Source organism: Culex quinquefasciatus, chromosome 3 (genome assembly GCF_015732765.1).
Source record: "Culex quinquefasciatus strain JHB chromosome 3, VPISU_Cqui_1.0_pri_paternal, whole genome shotgun sequence".
Lineage (NCBI taxonomy): Eukaryota > Metazoa > Arthropoda > Insecta > Diptera > Culicidae > Culex > Culex quinquefasciatus.
Genome location: NC_051863.1, coordinates 77592715 through 77612978, shown reverse-complemented (window position 1 = coordinate 77612978; position 20264 = coordinate 77592715). Strand labels below are relative to the sequence as shown.

The window sequence follows — 20264 nt, the reverse complement described above, 5'->3', positions numbered from 1 at the left end:
GTTCAACTCTCGCGATGATTACTGTCGCGAAAAATCAGTCATGCAAGTTTACGTGAATTCAAATCAGTGTGTTGGCATGTTTTGTTTAGATGGCTAGACATTGTTTACGTTGGTGAAAAATGCTTGATGGATCTATGCTAAGAAATTGAAGAAATTATTGTTCTGAATCTTAAGTACAAGTACACTTATTTTCTGCTGTCACTAGAACTGCTCTGTCGGTTCAGTCGGTTCCAGTAACAGAAGGGGCGCAAAATGAAAGCAGTTTTGGTTACGTTGCCGAAAAGGTTGACCCTTAGGTTCACTGAATCCATGCCCAGTGACATGGCCATGGCAGTGGTATTGCTCACAAAACGATTTCCGGCAAATTTTCGGGATAGATTGCATGCTTCATGTTGATCGCGGCGCGAGTCTTTTTGCCACCCAACTCGCGACCTTTCAGTTTGGTGCCGCGGCGAAATTTTGTTTTGGTTTTTGCGTGTGACATTTGAGATACTCTCAGAAATGGAACAACGCGAAATTGCTTCGCGAGATGAAAAACACTCGCGCTGTTATTTCGATTTATTTCAAAAACCACAATACATATATCTATTTTGCATTTTTAAATCAAAAACATAATTATTGTGGAATCCAAATCAAAACAAGATTTAACAGTCTTCTCTAGCCAAAATGATAAACATTACTTTAGTTTTTTGTTTTATTTTTGACATTTTGAGCCCCATAGAAAATGTTTCATTTCCCCCATAAAAAGTTTCATTTGAAAACTAAGCAAAAATATAATCTATAACTAAATAAATTTTCATGAAAATTTCACGTGACTCAGACATTTTTTAATATTAAAAAGGTCTGAATTTGAAGATGAAAAAAGGAAAATATCAATGAAATAATGAATTTTTTTGTTTGGTTCTTCAAGAAACGCGTGCAGTTTGTGGTTCATGGGTCTTCGCCACACTCCGTCAAGCACCTGAACTCCATCGTAGTCCGTTCGTAGCACCTTCCGTTCGAAAACTCCAAGGGCACGTTCGTCCTCCTGCCGCATCGTACAGGTCTCGTGGCCATAGAGGACTACCGGTCTTATCAGTGTTCTGTACATCGTCAGCTTCGTGCGGCGTTGCACTCGATCCGATGTGAGGGTCTCCCGTAATCCTAAGTACGCACAATTCCCACCAAAAATACGAGTCCAAAAATCTCTATGCTCTTGTCGTTGTCGGCGGTTACCAGCGATCCCAAGTACACGAACTCGCTCAACTCGTCCAACTCATCACAATCCACAGTTAGAGGGGTGAGATTTGGGAAGCCGACGTCCCTCGAGCCCTTGCCTTTCATGTACTTTGTTTTCGTCGTATTCATGCCAAGTCCTACACGTATTGCTTGTACCTTCAGTCGGATGTAAACATCTTTCACCGCCTCCTGGTTTCTTGCCACAATGTCGATGTCATCGGCAAAATCAAGCAGCTGGTAGGACTTGTTCATGATCGTGCCACTCGTTTCGATGCCCGCCCTTCGAACGATGTTAAAAAGCGCACAGGATAAGCCATCACCATGCCGCAGCCCTCGGCGTGATCCGCTTAATCCCCCGCAACACGCACGTGACACATCACACCATCCAAGGTAGCCTTGATCAGCCGAGTGAGTTTATTCGGAAATCCGTTCTCGTGCATAATCTGCCATAACTGCTCGCGGTCGACTGTATCATAGCCCGCCTTGAAATCGATTAAGATGTGATGCCCACACATTGTACTCACGACACTTCTCGAGGATTTGTCGGAAACAAAATATTTGGTCCGTGGTAGCGCGCACTCCAGTGAAGCCTGTTTGGTAGGGCCCCACAAACTTCCTTGCATGGGGTGACAGCTGACGGCAGAGGATCTGGGAGAGGAGCTTATCAATCATTCTTTGTTCACGATCAGGTTTTCCGCGTTGTCCCTGCACACGTCGGCTCGCGGCACGAAATCTTTACGGGAACGGTTCACCTTCTCGTAAAATTTCTGCGCAGTAGCCTGTCCCATTTTGAGGTCATGTCGAGGAATTTCAGGTGCTCACTTCTTAAATGGTAGATTATGATGTTAGGAACAATGTTTTCTTAGACAAGAAAAAATAATAAAATACTTTCTCGCACCCCCTAGTCGATTTACTGAAAAAAGTCACTTTTTTGAACAAATTTTCTAAAATCGCTTGGAATCAATACAAAAACTGTTTCGATCAGGTGTGTATTATCTTCAAACGATAGGTTTTGTCCATAGATTAAGATGCACTATCAATATTGGACGAAAATTTAAGTTTTGGACTCTCCCAGGCGGATTTGTGTCGAAAAATCGCATTTTTTCGAAACTTTTTTCAGAAATGTTCATTTAATTTAGGGTAGCCTATTTTTCCCAGTAAAACTAATACGTGCAGCTTGTAGGAAATTTCATGGCGAACATTTTTCTCTCTGAGAAAATGCAATTTCGACACTCCAGAGCCGAGATATTTGAGTTTTAGTGAGGAAAAAAGTGCCAATTTTCAAAATTTCTCAGAATTCTGAAGCAAGGCCTACTAATTACACGATGTAGCAAGCATATGTCTCAAAGGTCAGGGTATGCTTTTTATAGTAATTTTGGCCGCTGAATCCGAATCTGAAATCAAATTTCGTGCAAACAGTGATGTTTTGGAGCTACACCCTTTTGGAATGTTATTTGCGTGTTTAAGAGGTAGTTTTGTAAATATTGCTCGGTTTGTTGTCGTATCAAGGTGCTCCGATTTGGATGAAACTTTCAGCGTTTGTTTGTCTATACATGAGATGAACTCATGCCAGTTTGGAGTTTGAATTTTCCGAGGATTTCGAATATGACAAAAGTGAGACTAAACAACAGGACAATAACTAACATTGTAAAATGTTTGTTATAGAAAAATCGAAAAACTATGAGAAAAACTGCGATTGGCCAAAAGTTATTACCGTAGGCTTATAGTCCATGAAATTCCCTAACTTGAACTAAAAGAGTATGGGTGTTGGAGGCTGTTGCAAAAATATATTGAGGTTTAAAAAAACAATTTTTAACAGTAATTTGCAAAAGCTATGAGAAAAGTTAAACCAATCTTGGATGTCTATGGCTCATTTTGAAGTGCTTCAAAAGACCATTCAAATGCATCTAAGATAGTTGAAATTGATGAAGTTTTACTTAAATACGAGCAATTTTAAGATTTTTTATGTTTTTTGGACCTCAATCTTCAATGCCCGTTTTACCCCACTTCCCTTTGTCTTAGAGGGCTCATTTTTGGCATGAGTTTATCTCATGTATAGACAAACAAACGCTGAAAGTTTCATCCAAATCGGAGCACCTCGATACGACTCTAGAACAAACCGAGCAATATTTACAAAAACTGCCTCTTAAACACGCAAATAACATTCCAAAAGGGTGTAGCTCCAAAACATCACTGTTGTGTGTGTGTGTGTGTGCAACCAACCAAACGGGACCACGCGGCCGCTTCTTACAAATTGAGTTGTTTCCATGTATTTTTTAGATCTACATTCTATACATGCAAATAACTCGCATAGGCATTTGGAAGGTGTTAGCTCTGCCGAGCTTCGGTGACCCATTTCTACGCTGGCTAGCCGAGCGCGAGGTACTTCAGCTTTGTCGACAAGCCCCGCCCTGAAGAACGTTTGCACCAATCGGATTCAAACGTTATTTAGAACTTCCGAACCCTTGTCAAATGGACAAGGACCCAGCGCGTATATAGTTTGATAGTAACAGTATTCCTAATTCCAATCTTAGCTCACCAAGTCGCGATGGCCTAGTGGTTAGCATTTTTGCTTACCAATTCAAAGGACGGGGAATCGAACCCCGACTCGAGCGACTTTGATTTTTCGTTCATGTTCAGAATTTCAAGATTTATATATCCTATACTTTCTCGTTGGGAGCAGATGGGAATCGAAAACATCACTGTTTGCACGAAATTTGATTTCAGATTCGAATTCAGCGGCCAAAATTACTATAAAAAGCATACCCTGACCTTTGAGACATGTGCTTGCTACATCGTGTAATTAGTAGGCCTTGCTTCAGAATTCTGAGAAATTTTGAAAATTGGCACTTTTTTCCTCACTAAAACTCAAATATCTTGGCTCTGGAGTGTCGAAATTGCATTTTCTCAGAGAGAAAAATGTTCGCCATGAAATTTCCTACAAGCTGCACGTATTGGTTTCACTGGGAAAAATAGGCTACCCTGAATTAAATGAACATTTCTGAAAAAGTTTCGAAAAATGCGATTTTTCGACACAAATCCGCCTGGGAGAGTCCAAAAACTTAAATTTTCGTCCAATATTGATAGTGCATCTTAATCTATGGACAAAAACCTATCGTTTGAAGATAATACACACCTGATCGAGACAGTTTTTGTATTGATTCCAAGCGATGTTAGAAAATTTGTTCAAAAAAGTGACTTTTTTCAGTAAATCGACTAGGGGGTGCGAGAAAGTATTTTATTATTTTTTCTTGTCTAAGAAAACATTGTTCCTAACATCATAATCTACCATTTAAGAAGTGAGCACCTGAAATTCCTCGACATGACCTCAAAATGGGACAGGCTACTGCGCAGTCTCGGTACTGCTGGCGCTTCTTGAGCAGTTTAAGGGGATTTCGCGTAGCAAAAAACTTTGGTCCAACTTTGATCTCTCCTCAACGAAACCGGCTTACCCTATTCGTAGACCACGAGAGATTAACTGCAACCGACTTACCTTCTTTATGCTCTTCTCGAACCCACTCAGCGACGCCGGATCGATGTTGTCATTTTTGTTCAGCGGCAATGGCACGAGAGAAACCGCTACGTCCTTGATCAGATCGCTGCAAAACGAGAAAGAGAATATGTATTGCTGTTGTTACGGAACAATCTTCTGAACTACCCACCGGTTAATATCAATATCGCCGCTTGCGATCGAGGTCGGCGTCGATCGGGCGTCCGCCTTTCGCTTCTTCGCGACACCCGATCCCGTGTACGAGGAGTTTCCACCTCCGGACATGCTTAGCTGCTTGCTGCCGCTGCTGCTACCGCCACCCGGTGTATTCTCGATGACCGAAGTGGGCGCCATGTTCGAACCAATGCCGGATGATTGGCTGGTTGGGCCACCAGCATTGTTGGAGCTGCTGTTGGAGGAGGTGCTGCTCGTGGTGCCGAATACGGAGTCGGAATTGACGACAATCGTTTCGGTGAAGTTTGACGTGGTAAATTTGGCTATCGCTTCCTTGGACAGCAGGTCCTTGTTGCTGCCGGGTGATCGTGCGGTGGTTTGATGATGAGTGTCGTTGGGATGGCCGCGGGGAGAGGAAGCCGCCCGGGCTGAGGAGGCCGCGGCGGAGGAAATTTGCGCGAGCGTCTTTTCCTGCTTGATGCCATCCTGGTGCTTGTTTGACAACGAGCTGTTCATTGTCGAAGGGCGACGAGGACAACGGGTCGTTCTCTTTGGGAGTGAATTTCCTAAACTTGAGCTGACGCTGTTGACGTTGCTTGCGGACGAACCGAGGCCACTCGGATTACTGTTGCTGTTGGTTCCGCCGCTGGACTTTGACGATTTGGAGCTCTTGTCCCGCTGTGAAGATGAGGAGGAGGACGACGAGGACGATGATGGTTCCTTGTCGTGGCCCTTGTTTGTACCGGAGACTTTATTTACATTTTTGCTATATTTGTCCTTGTCTTTGGTGCTACCGCTGGACGAGGACGCACTGGTTTTGTTGTTGCTTCCTGGCATCGTACTGCTGCCAGCACTTCCGGAGATCATTCCGGTCATGCCGGAGGACGCCGAGGACGTCGATTGGCTGTTCGCTCCGAGGGAGTTGCTTCCTCCGGTGACCATTCCGCCCGAAGTGGGTCCCGAAGTAGACGAGGAACCAGCGGAGCTCTTCGAGGCGCTCGAGGACTTGCGTTGCTTCGAGGAGGAAGAGGACGAGGAGGCCGCCGCCGATGACGATCCGCCCAGCTCTCCGCCGGGCATTCGGCTGTTGGACTTCATGTTGCCACTTCCACTGTTGCTGTTGCCGCCCATGGCACTCCCGCTGGAATGCTGCTGCTGCCCGGATGATGCCGGTTCCAGTTCCTTCTCGGGCGACGACGGTCCGTCGCTGGAATTTGTTTCGTGGCTAATCGGTTTGTACGGTGGAATCGTCTTGACGTTGCCACCCTTTTTCTATTGAGAGATAAATTGCTTAGACTAACCATTAAGAACCTCAAGAATCAGCTAACTTACCAATTTACTATAATGATGCTGGCAATAGCCGCAGTACTTGACGTTGTCCAAATAATTGCCGGCTTCCTCGCAAAGCAGACCCAACTGTTGGGCGCACGTCACGTGAAACTGTTGCTTGCAGCCGGACTTGTTACACTGCATGCAGGCGCCCGCCGTCGAACGCGAACCCTTGCCCATCTCCTGACAGATGTAACATGCTGAAAAGTTCAAAAAGTTACTCCACAAATCAACTCCCTACCCAACAAAACCAAAATCTTACTTTTATTGTACCGCTCTTGCGGAATCAGCTGCAGGATGATCGGCTCCATCGTCGTCACGTTCCCGAAGCGCACTTCCGGGATGTACAGCGCGCAGACGACGTGCGCCCAGCCCTGGTTGTCCGTCCGCTTGAGGGCACCATCCCGCGAGGGGCACAGCTCGCACCGGACGCGCGCCGACCTCTCCTGACTTTCACACTTTCGACAGTACCAGGGTCCGCTCGGGACCGTTACGATTCCGTAACATGCCTGGTGTACGGCCACCGCACAGCTTTGGCCGTCGCAGTAGACCAGAGGGTTCTCTGACCAACCCCGATCATCGGAGCAAACACAGCAACCACCGACCATCTCCTTCATTCTGGCCCGTGGTCTAGGGAAAAGCGCTATCCATCCACCGATTTGCAGGTTCCGTTGCGCTTTAAAATTTGGGGTTTAATTCAAGTACGGAAAGAAAAAGAGTCTCGAACACTATTCAAAGTCTATCGGTTTCACTTTATTGCACGCACTTTCACCGAAATAAATGTTTATTAGCCATTTTTAATCACTTTGACTTACTAAAATTATGAAACCACCTGTAAGAAACAGAAAAAAAAACAATGTTAGCATTTAACTTCAGGAAGAGCACGTATTTTTGACCGGTTAAAATTGCGCGCTTCTAGGTCCATGAAGTCACTGACGTCGACTTCATGGACCTAGAATGCATCAAATTGGCCATCTAAAAGCGCTTTCCTAACACGTAAGTTAACTTCAAGTACCTAGAATACATTGGATTGTATACTGAAATTGCGCTTTACAAACACAGATGTGAACTTAAATCAGCTATAACGTTTAAAACAGCCATGAAATACGTTTCTTCGTTTTTCGTTTTCGTTTTACGGAGCAAGGTGGGGGACGCGGCCTCATGTCAGTCCAAGTCCGGTTTCTTGTGGAAAAAAGGGTAGTGGCCGAACTAGTATTGCATACAAAATGAACACCACCGGAAGATATAGGGGATCGGGAGGGGGAAGGTGAAAGAAAATTAGTGTAGGTGTGAGTAGTAAGAACTTGGATGACTTGAGCAGTTACGTTAATCTAACTTTAAAACTGAATAAAGGAAATCTGAAATTATGATTTAACCTAAAACTAATTTGAGATTTATACAAAGGGAACCTATAACGTATCTCAAATTTAAAGGAAATCAAATAAATTTACTGGAAAATTAAAGATGAAATCTAAGTTGTCAAGGGACATAGATCTTGCGGCCTTTTTTCTGGGAAAACTACCTAACTTGAATCAACCTCAACTAAACTGTGTAAAAGTAACTTGAATCTCAAATCCCCGAAATTTTAATTACAAAGCCAAACATTTCTTTACCAAGTTTTAAAACCTGTCTTGCTGCTTCCAAAAACAATAAACATTAATGACACTATTTGCCGTGGTTATAGCGCCACAACTCGCTCTCTGTAACAGTATTCCTAATTCCTGTCTACGCTCACCAAGTCGTCATGGCTTAGTGGTTAGCATTTTTGCTTACGGGGGATCGAACCCAGCCCCGAGCGACTTTGATTTTTCGTTCATATTCATCATTTCAAATTTTTTATGAGTTCTTAACTTTCTCGTTGGGAGCAGATGGGAATCGAACCCAGAACCATTCGCTTACAAAGCGAACACCGTAACCAGTCAGCCACGGCCGCTCCTAAAAAAATGACAAAAGTCAGAATCGACCAAAAATTACACAGGACAATTATGCTTAGAACGGCAGTGAGTTTAACTGATATTTTCACAAAAAAAAGTTATCAGATCATTCATAAAACATCACTAAGCTTTAGATTCACTGGTTTCAGTGTGTGAAGTCATTATTTTGTTAAAAATATGTACTTCTGGAGAGATCCAAAGTTTGTTTACATTCGGAAGAAAAAAGTGTTCCGAATTTGTGGATTTCAAGGGTCAATGTTTTTCTTTAATTCAATTCAATTCGGTTTTATTAGTGAATAATCATGTTACAATTTGTTCATTCGCAATACATAACAGAGTTTTGGAGTTCCTTTCAGCAGTGTGTTAAATCTCAATCCATTTTGGAACGATTATTACTTATCACTAAGAGATCACCAAGAGTAAGAAAAAATTTGAAAAAAAACTTACTGAAATTACAAGGAAAGGGGATAGAAATAGAAAAAGCTTAAACTAGATAACAGTTTTTATCTATTGTAGATGTGTAATCATAAGCTCCCCGAGGGCCACAAATTGCTCCGCCTTCTTACGGCAGGTCCGAAACCGCGTCATCATCTCCCCTGCGAGAGCAAAAAACTCCGACAAGGTGAAGAGATCTTCCCCGGTTACTTCTTGCTGGGCCGCATCGCCGCTACCAGCAGCGACCACGCTGGCGAACGATCGCTGTCCATCTTCAGGGACGGTAGAGCTCGTATTCCGCTGAGAAGGGTGGGATGCTGCTGCTTTCTTCTTCCTCTTTTCCTGCTCCTCGAGGTAGGCCTTGCGCGCGACGCATCCGCGGTAATTACCGGTATGGTTGCCGTCACAGTTGGCGCACTTAATGCGCGCCTTGGTTTGCTCTGCCTTGTCCCCCAAGTCCGCCTTGCGCGGCAGTGCACACTTCTCCGAGAGGTGTGTTTCACCGCACTTCACGCAGCGGGGCAGGAGGTTGCAGTTCTGCGAGCCGTGGCCGAACTTCTGACAACGGTGGCATTGCGCTACGTCCATTGCACAGTGTTCGGAATGGCAAAATTAAGTGGAATAAATTGATAACTCCTTTATTTGACGTCCTAGCCAAATTGTGTCTTCGGAAGAGTTGCTGTACTTGATAAGGGCTATCTTTTAAAGTTATTGACATACAGGGTGACGACCTTCCAGGGTGTCAACCAAAAACTAACTTTCTTGGATGACGTTGTAGGGCTTTGGTGTTTTCGGCAAAGTTGTAGAGGAGAAAATTTCATGAAAGATTGTCGAAGGCACCAAATTTGTAGCTCTTAATCTACTCGAGATATACGCCATTTTTGCAAAAATGGTCCAAAAAAGCACTTTTTTGGTGATAACTCAAAACGTTAACATTTTAGCGGCCTACTATGTTCTGAAGAGTTGTTTATGACATAAAATTACACATCTTTGCCGAAGACAGCAAAATGTTTTGAGCCTTTATTGAAGAGTTATAACCATTTTTATGTGATTTTGAGCCTATTTTCAAGTTGCTATGTTTTCAAAATGGCGCATTTTGGCGCAAAACCGAACAATGCACCTGAAAGTACACACTTTCAACTATATTCCCTGAAAATATCTCCGTGTCTATCCGTGTCTATTTTTAGATATCTTGATTTGAATTTGACGGTTTTTAATCAATTTAATCGTCATCCAAGAAAGTTAGTTTTGGTTGACACCCTGGAAGGTCGTCACCCTGTATGTCAATAACTTTAAAAGATAGCCCTTATCAAGTACAACAACTCTTCCCAAGACACCATTTGGCTAGGACGTCAAATAAAGGAGTTATCAATTTATTCCACTTAATTTTGCCATTCCGAACACTGTGCATTGGGTTTTTGGAGTAAAACCGCCAGTTTACCCAAAAACCACCCAACGCCTTAGTCCGTCGCAGGTCTTGGATTTTGACGGTGCCGCGGTCGAAGTACAACAGGTACAGAGTGTGCGTACCTGTGACTGTTGTCTTCCGCGAGAGGACTTTTATGTCACGCGGTGTTATGCCAGCACCCGAGAGGTCCTTCTTGAGGTCGGAGATCGGGCGGTCTTGGTACCCCTGCAAGACGACCTTAATGGCAGTCTTTTGCACGGGGTCGAATGTGTAAAACTTTTGACGCTTCAATTTCTCCACAACCAGGTCGAAGTTCTTTTCGTCAAATGTGTAAACTTGCACTGACGACTTACCGATTTCAGACAATATCCGAGGCCTTCCAGTAACTCGTCAACATCGCCCGCCAACGTGTCCAAAACAAAAATTTTAGGTGGTCTACGTTCCTTTGGAGAATTGTTCTTTTTTGGCGTCAACACTTTTTTCCGTGCACGCCCGTCGTCATCGTCGTCGTCGGTAGTGCTGCTACCGTCGGTGTTGTTGTTTTCTTCGTCGTCACTCAGCATCTGGAACTCGTTCCTGATGGGGATGTTGGCGGATGTTGTGGCACCGGAAGTACCTGAAAGGGTTCGCACTGGTGATCGCGGAACATATCCGGGATGTAGTAACTTTTTGTCGATTCCATCTGCGCTCACGCTCCCCTGCGCAATGGCGGCCGACACGGCGTTGTTTTGTTTACCTTTTTGCACACGGCCGGTAGACGAACTTCGCGGGTTTTCGAGGCCGCACTCGAACTGCCACGGCCACGGCCGGCCTTTGGTATGCTGGAGAAGCAAACTCGCGGGTAATCACAATCAACTACGGCGAAAATTTCGAAAAAAAGGTAGAGCACAGAGCACTTGACTGCTGCTTGCTCTCGTGCGTACACGGAGGTTGTTTGGACCTTGGACTGGGCCGACGGAACGCGAGAGATCCCGGAGGAAAGAAAGACGACCGTGTTTACCAACTAAACTACTGTTTTATTTGCGTCCGTTCCTTTCGAGTCGTGAACAACAATAATACACGTGATTTGTCTACTGCGCGCGACCTGTCAACATGTGCAGGGTTGCCAAATCGCCAGACCGGAGAGTGGCTTTAAATCACCGGAACATTCTCCCCCGCCTTGAGGCACATCTGCCTCAAACCACCAACTCCGCCAGCTGCTACGATCTTCTTCGAGGTGTGTTTGATCTTGAGCTGCAATCCTTTGCCTTCGCCAGCACTCGCCGTTTGATGGTGTGTCCAGTTTCCGATCTGCTCGACCTTGAGTAGGTGCCAGATGTGATCACGAATCCACAGTTGCTTGAACGAGAACGTGGCGTCCCTGAAGCGTGACGTAACCTCCAACGTCCTCAAACCTTCTCGTCGATTCAGTCGAATCAGTGTCGACCAACGATTGATCTCCTTCAATTTCCGTGAAACTCTCGTCGTTGATGTTGCGCTTTTCTTTCTGGAACTTGACATCCGGTCCAACTGCACGGACGCTGGATGTGTTGATAGATTGGATGCTTGGCAGACCAATCCAGACACCTCTGGAGTCCTGCGATGCTCGAGGAAGTGCCACGTCAATTCCCCGACAACTGACCGGTTCAGTCGGCAGTAAGTGCGCTTTCCGCAGTGCTCCTCGTGGATCCTGCGTCTCCACCACGTTGATTATTACCTCCTCCACTTGTTCTGCAGCTGGGTGCACTACCTGATTTTGTGATGCTTCGCCGCCTGTGAGTGCCATCTCTACGTCCGTCGCGGACGTCTCCAGACCACCCTTACCTCCATTACAACTCAGCCGAACGGGGCTGATGGTCGACATCCCGATCGCCGGAAGTTGTTCCTCCTCGATTCCGTGAAAGGGACAGAGCTCGGCACAGGTCTTGGATTCCAGTGATGCTTGGGGAAGAGCCACGTCGATTCCCCGAACACTGAGAGCTTCAGTTGGCATAAGAGCCTTCCACTTTACTCGCCTCGGTTCCTGGTCCACCGCCATGTTGATGGCAGCTCCATCCACTTCTTCCGATTCGTTGTTTTCTTGCGTTGTTGCCTTTTCCACCGATGCCTTCTCTACGCCCTCCATGGGCGTCTCGGACCATCTTTACCGTCATAACACGTCGCTTGACCAGGGTGGAAGGTCGACACCCTGATGCGGGGACGGGGATCCGGAAGCAGGAACCAATTCGACATCAGTTCGCCTTCTTCCCGCGACGAAACGGTCGTTGAGTCCGTAGCGGACGCACAATCTAACCGATGTTTGCCATTTGGATCGCCGCATCCCACGGCTCCAAACTGGCCGTCGCTTGTTGTCGTTGGACCCGAGAGGGGTGCGCAACTCGACACCTGAGCGCTGCTATTCGGATAAGTTGGAATAGTTCCGAACTGGCCGACTGTCGCTGCGGTTACTTTCTCGCAAAACTGCCGGATCTCATCTAGCAGACTGCCGCTGCTCGATTTCCGGGTAACTGCTCGAACCGGGGTTGTGTTTTTGATGTGAACTTCGAGCAGTTCCTCGGCCGCTTGATAATGGCCTATCTACAATCACTTAGCTTAGAATAGTTAAGTAAAGTAAAACTTAGAAAATGTACACAACTTACGGTCGTCATCCACAATCAACTTAGAAAATTTGCTGGGCTGATATACGTTGCTATGCAGTTGTTTGTTTACCTTTGATATGGATACGTCAACTTACCGTAGATTTTGAAATTTTCCAAACCATACGTCAAGTTTCTAATTTTATACCTTTTCATTGTAGAAGATCAGATTCATTTTCATTGATTCAAACTCCTAAGCTAAGTGAAATTTTCTAAGTTAAGTGATTGTAGATAGGCCATAAGCCGTAAAAAACTCCACAGATTTCTCACGCGCTGCGGCAACTTCTTCCTGGTCCTCTAACGTTTCCTCGATGCTCTGCTGCGTCCGCCGGAACTTCCCAGCAAGCTCCCGGAGCCGTTCGAGCCGTTCCGTTGCCTCGCTGAAGGACGCCTTCCGTACAGCGAGTTTCCCGGCTGCCACCAGCTCCCCACTCACGCGGACCAAGCACACCTTTCGAAGGTGTTCCAGCTTGTCCATGCTGACCGGTTCGCGAAACCCATCCGGCGACGAAGGACCAATGTTTGGACCTTGGACTGGGCCGACGGAACGCGAGAGATCCCGGAGGAAAGAAAGACGACCGTGTTTACCAACTAAACTACTGTTTTATTTGCGTCCGTTCCTTTCGAGTCGTGAACAACAATAATACACGTGATTTGTCTACTGCGCGCGACCTGTCAACATGTGCAGGGTTGCCAAATCGCCAGACCGGAGAGTGGCTTTAAATCACCGGAACAGAGGTGATAGGACAATTATGCTTAGAACGGCAGTGAATTTAACTGATATTTTCACAAAAAAAGTTATCAGATCATTCATAAAACATCACTAAGCTTTAGATTCACTGGTTGCAGTGTGTGAAGTCATTATTTTGTTACAAATTTGTACTTCTGGAGAGATCCAAAGTTTGTTTACATTCGTAAGAAAAAAGTGTTCCGAATTTGTGGAATTCAAGGGTCGATGTTTTTGTTTAAAGAAATGATATATAATGTAAAAAATACATCAATCGAAAGATCACAAGAAAAGCTTTCACATGAAGGTAAAAGCAAATCATTATGTTCAATTTGCGATTGTCTATGATTTTTGGAACATCGGCCAATCTGTAAACCGTTTCGAATATGTGGGATGACTGTACACATCAAATAATGAACAAATGTCTGTGCGTGCGTGTATGTAAGTATGTGCACCTAAAAATATGCACTCGATTATCTCGGGAGCAGGGGCGCCAACTCTGGGGGGGCACGGTACTTTTTGCCCCCCTTAAAATTGGGCAGGGGGGGCAGCCCATACATTGTGCCCCCCCCCAGAAATTTTGGAAGACAAATATTCTTATTTTTAATATTACAAAAAAAATCACAGAAATAATTGAAAATAATATTTAAAACTGAATTGGAATTGGATAGAATTCTTGTAAGCGAATCTGTAAAATAGTTCAAAAACATTTGTTGTTTTCTAAATCGACAACGTTTCATCTATACTACTGCGCTGTCTTATGCTAACTAGGTAGGAAAACCAGCAAGCTTAGTATACAAGAGCAAACTTACGCAAACTCTTGCCAAAACAATCATCAAGTTTTCAGACGCAACATTCTACGTTTTGCCATTGTAGATGAGGATTTAGCGAAAATGAACTGAAACACTTTTCAAAACGGTCATTTTTTGACATCTTTACGTTAAAAAAATAATGATAAATTTGATATTTTTTTGAGTAATTTTAGGTAATTTTTTTCTTGATTTCATTTTAAAAAATTGCAAATTTTTGGTCGTATCAAATTGTCATAATGCTTTTTTTGATTTTATTGAAAACTGTTTGTGTATCTTTTTTGTTATTCTTTTATTCTTAAATTCTTAGATTCTTAAATTCTTAAATTCTTAATTTCTTAAATTCTTAAATTCTTAAATTCTTAAATTCTTAAATTCTTAAATTCTTAAATTCTTAAATTCTTAAATTCTTAAATTCTTAAATTCTTAAATTTTTAAATTCTTAAATTCTTAAATTCTTAAATTCTAAAATTCTTAAATTCTTAAATTCTTAAATTCTTAAATTCTTAAATTCTTAAATTCTTAAATTCTTAAATTCTTAAATTCTTAAATTCTTAAATTCTTAAATTCTTAAATTCTTAAATTCTTAAATTCTTAAATTCTTAAATTTTTAAATTCTTAAATTCTTAAATTCTAAAATTCTAAAATTCTTAAATTCTTAAATTCTTAAATTCTTAAATTCTTAAATTCTTAAATTCTTAAATTCTTAAATTCTTAAATTCTTAAATTCTTAAATTCTTAAATTCTTAAATTCTTAAATTCTTAAATTCTTAAATTCTTAAATTTTTAAATTCTTAAATTCTTAAATTCTAAAATTCTAAAATTCTTAAATTCTTAAATTCTTAAATTCTTAAATTCTTAAATTCTTAAATTCTTAAATTCTTAAATTCTTAAATTCTTAAATTCTTAAATTCTTAAATTCTTAAATTCTTAAATTCTTAAATTCTTAAATTCTTAAATTCTTAAATTCTTAAATTCTTAAATTCTTAAATTCTTAAATTCTTAAATTCTTAAATTCTTAACAAAATAATTGATGTTAAATTTTCGATTTTTTTAAACATTGATTTTTTTTTGTAATTTCCAAATTTCAGATTTTTTAAATTTCTGACTTTTACTTTTGATTTCAAAAATTTTTTAAGCCATGAGTTTTCTTTAACCCTAGAGTTTTTTGAACTTTTTTTTAAATTTTGGAATGTTTATTTTTTCTGTTATTTTTTTTCTTAATTGCAGACTTGAAAAAATGTTGTTTTTTAATGTGTATTTTCCAATTTCTAAAGTTCTAATTTTTGCTTTTACTTTTGTTTTCATTTTTAGAATATTTGTGTTGTTGAATTTTAAATTCCTGATCATTTTATAATTGACTGTTACTTCTGGAAAATAAGTGAGAATATGCCAATTAGAAGGAATTCGCCTTCCAAACATATAAAAAATTCCCCCAATAAACATTCTCAATCACGTTTTAATATATTATCTTTAAAAAAAATGGATGAAACAAACTCGTATCACATCGTAATATTCAAATTGGTAAAATTTGTGATATACAATAAACTTAAACATCAAATCACCACTCTCACCTAACGATTTCGGAAAACAACCGTGCCCCCCCAACATTTTGGACTAGTCGGCGCCTCTGCTCGGGAGTGATTGAACCGATTTGGACCGTTTTGGTCTCATTCGATCTGCCGTGAGGCCCCATAAGACCTCAAGTTATGCTAAAAAACATTGCAACAGACGACAAATCTAAGAACGTAACCTTGAGGACGGGACAATTTTTTTTTATTATGATTACGATCAAACCACTATCTACAATTTAAAGAATGATTTCAAAACAGATATATTTTTCAAAGGTTAAGAGTTAGCGTAATTAGGTATTGCACTATTTTTACGACAACTTGTATGTTTACATTTGTGATTATTCAAACTTCGATAATTCCTATTACTAATTTGATAACAAGCAATCGCCGTCCCATACATCAGAGCAAAATCGTTTACAAACTCTGAAAGACGATCTCCACGCGCGCACTAAAACCCATCACACAGCGTGCCGCGAAACGTCTTGACGCGCCACCACCTTCCTTCTTCTTCTCCTCGTCCCTCTTCTGACCCTCACCTTATCCCACCCACCCAGCAAGGGGCAACCCATCAAAGCACGCGTTGCCTCTGGAGCTGGGCTGGATTGATTCTTCCAAAGCGGTGCGGCGTAGAGCGTCTTCATTGCGTTGCCCTTCTGCGCCACCACCCCCTTCCACCCACCACAACACTCCCTTTCTCTCAATCACACACAAACAGACACACACGCGGGACACAAAATTGTTTTTCTAATCCCGTTACCTTCTCGCTCACTCTCTCCTGTCTTCTCCTTTCCGTGGGGCCTCCCCTGCCTGTGGACAATCTTCCCTCCGCGGCGGAGGAGGACGGAACCTTCTTCTTGCGCGCACACACACGCACGTACACAAACACACACACACACACAGCTACAAAAAGCAAGCGCTGCAGGGATAACTCAATGGAACGTCGAAAACTCACTTTTACACTTTCTCCCAAAAGGACTTTTCTGCGTACCGTCCCGGTTTCAACTCGGTTTCCGGTTCCCGATTGTCCGCGGCCGTAAGGCGCAAGAAACCGCGCGCGCCCTTTCTTCCACACTCGAAATCCAAGCTTGCCTTGCGTACAGTCTCAGCCTGGCCTGCTCTGCCTTTGCTGGATGTGGTGATGTGATGGGCTTGCTGTCCCGAAAAATCCGAAGAAAAAGCCCCTTTTGGCGGCCCCGAAAGCCACTCCCGCGCGGCAGGTTCCACCCGGCGTAATGTCCACCGTGTTTGGGCCGGTTCCGGCAGCACTTTGCACCACTTTTCGGTCGGTTTTGCGTCGCGAAAGTACACAAACTTTTGACAACCCGTACGCGAGATTAATGTTGTTTTCACACGAAATTCTCCATTTTATTTCTCCGCCTGACACCGGCCAGGGATGCCAGTTTGACAAGGGGAAGGTGCTGGGCGGGAAAAAAAGAAACGCATCTGAAATTTTAAATATTGCGGTAAAATTGTGATAAAATGTTATAAAAAATATTTTAACATTGAATTCCATACAGAAAATTAAAATAACCGTCAAAATAGCAAAAAATCCTTTATTTTTGTTGCATAACAAAAGGGAAAACAAACCAACAGAAAATAAACCTGCAGCACGGCCGTATCAACGACGTGGAGTGCGGTATTTTATCTTTTGTGATAGACCGGTCGATGGTGGGGCACTCACGAAATGAGTTACTTTCGAGGGGGCCAACGATATTTAAATGTGGGTTATTTCAATGATAAAATTTTGCATAAAATTTCAAAAATCAAGCCAATTTGATATATTTTTCTAAAAAAAAACATAAACATATAAACACAATAGCTTATACCCAGTCAAATCAATCCGAATTTTGAAACGGAATCTAATTAGAATCGTACACAAATTTCGGTTCAAACGCAACAACCGGTTCGAACACGGAACAGGTTGTTGCGTTTGAAACGGAATTTGTATACGATTCTAAATAGATTCCGTTTCAGAATTGGATTGAGTTAACTGGGTAGGACCTTCTCAAAGAAAACTTTAGAATTTGACTAAGAATCAAAATATGAATAAAAATTAAATTAATGCGGTATACTTGCGGTATACCCACGGGTATACCAGTGTTTCTCAACCGGTGAGGAATTCCCCCTGGGGGAAATTTGACCATTCTAGGGGGAATGAGGGTTCAATAAAATTCAATGTCATAAATCATTATCTGAAACATTCTTTGCAACTTGCAGTTTCTTTGATTAATGATAACCATATTTGTTTTTTGCTGGTTTCAGTGAGATTTTTGTACACTTTTTCACAAGAACAATTTAAAAAAATGATTGGAAATTGAAAAAAGTTTTTCAAAAATTACTTTAAATTGTTTGAGATCTTTACATTTTTGAGAGTAATTTGTCTTCTGCCGCAGATAATCATGAACTTTATTCAATATTTGTTCATATTTTATAATTGTATTTATTTATTGTAATTTAAACGAAAAGAAGCCTAGAATAGTGGATTTTCGTGTTTAAAAAGGTGCAGGTGGTTATGTTACACATGACCAGTATGACAAAGAACTTTGCAAGATGGTTGTTGAAATTTTCGATTACATTGTCTGGTCCAAATTTCCCAAGATTCACTAGATTCATAATTACCATAAAAATTGATACCCATTTTGCCCCTACTCTTATGGTTCGGCAAATGTCCCCCCATCGGAACATCACCGTGGCCTCCGGCCTCTTCGGATTGTGGCCACTTCTGCTGAAATGTCAAATTTCATATCTAGTATCAAAAATCATAAAGTTTGATACCCATATTGCCTCAACTCTTATGGTTCGGCAAATGTCCTCCCATCGGAACATCCCCGGGGCCTCCGGCCACTTCGGTTTGTGGCCACTGCTGCTGAAATGTCAAATTTCATATCCAGTATCAAAAATCATAAAGTTTGATACCCATATTGCCCTACTTTTATGGTTCGGCAAATGTCCCCCCGCCCCTCGGAACATCCCCGGGCCTCCGGCCACTCCTGATTGTGGCCACTACTGCCGAAATGTAAAATTTCATATCCAGTATCAAAAACCATAAAGTTTGATACCCATATTGCCCCTACTCTTATGGTTCGACATATGTCCTCCCATCGGAACATCCGCGGGCCTCCGGCCACTCCGGATTGTGGCCACTACTGCCGAAATGTCAAATTTCATGTCCAATATCAAAAACCATAAAGTTTGATACCCATATTGTCCCAACTCTTACGGTCCGGCAAATGTCCCCCCCATCGGAACATCCCCGGGGCCTCCGGCACTCCGGATTGTGGCCACTACTGCCGAAATGTCAAATTTCATGTCCAGTATCAAAAACCATAATGTTTGATACCCATATTACCCCAACTCTTATAGTCCGCCAAATGTCCCCCCATCGGAACATCCCCGGGGCCTCCGTACTCCGGATTGTGACCACTACTGCCGAAATGTCAAATTTCACATTCAGTATCAAAAACCATATAGTTTGATACCCATATTGCCCCAACTCTTACGGTCTGGAAAATGTCCCCCAATCGGAACATCCGCGGGGCCTCCGGCCACTCCGGATTGTGGGCACTACTGCCGAAATGTCAAATTTCATATCCAGTATCAAAAACCATAATGTTTGATACCCATATTGCCCCTACTCTGATGGTTCGGCAAATGTCCCCCCATCGGAACATCCCCGGGGCCTCCGGCCACTCCGGTTTATGGCCACTACTGCCGAAATGGCAAATTACATATTCAGTATCAAAACCATAAAGTTTGATACCCATATTACCCTACTCTTATGGTTCGGCATATGTCCTCCCATCAGAACATCCTCGGGGCCTCCGGCCACTCCGGATTGTGGCCACTACTGCCGAAATGTCAAATTTCATGTCCAGTATCAAAAACCATAAGGTTTGATACCCATATTACCCCAACTCTTATAGTCCGGCAAATGTCCCCCCATCGGAACATCCGCGGGGCCTCCGGCCACTCCGGATTGTGGCCACTACTGCCGAAATGTCAAATTTCATATCCAGTTTAAAAAACCATAAAGTTTGACACCCATATTGCTCCTACTCTTATGGTTCGGCAAATGTCCCCCCATCGGAACATCCCCGGGGCCTCCGGCCACTCCAGATTGTGACCACTACTGCCGAAATGTCAAATTTCATATCCAGTATCAAAAACCATAAAGTTTGACACCCATATTGCCCCAACTCTTACGGTCCGGAAAATGTCCCCCCATCGGAACATCCGAGGGGCCTCCGGCCACTCCGGATTGTGGCCACTACTGCCGAAATGTCAAATTTCATATCCAGTATCAAATACCATAATGTTTGATACCCATATTGCCCTACTCTGATGGTTCGGCAAATGTCCCCCATCGGAACATCCCCGGGCCTCCGTACTCCGGTTTATGGCCACTACTGCCGAAATGGCAAATTTCATGTCCAGTATCAAAAACCATAAAGTTTGATACCCATATTGCCCCAACTCTTACGGTCCGACAAATGTCCCCCCATCGGAACATCCACGGGGCTTCCGGCCACTCCGGATTGTGGCCACTACTGC

At 42.9% G+C, this 20264-nt stretch overlaps 1 protein-coding gene across 1 annotated transcript in view; it reads right to left on the bottom strand.

Moving 5' to 3' along the window:
* The window catches only part of LOC6037784 (protein AF-10), a 45606-nt gene extending 28500 nt beyond the window's left edge, over positions 1-17106 (bottom strand). Inside the window, 7 exon segments of the mRNA XM_038258670.1 lie at positions 4712-4817; positions 4881-5244; positions 5247-5296; positions 5298-6154; positions 6215-6411; positions 6474-7043; positions 16666-17106. Of these exon segments, the coding sequence (XP_038114598.1) occupies positions 4712-4817; positions 4881-5244; positions 5247-5296; positions 5298-6154; positions 6215-6411; positions 6474-6828 (1929 nt within the window). The 5' untranslated portion in view covers positions 6829-7043; positions 16666-17106.
* Positions 17107-20264: the final 3158 nt, after the last annotated feature.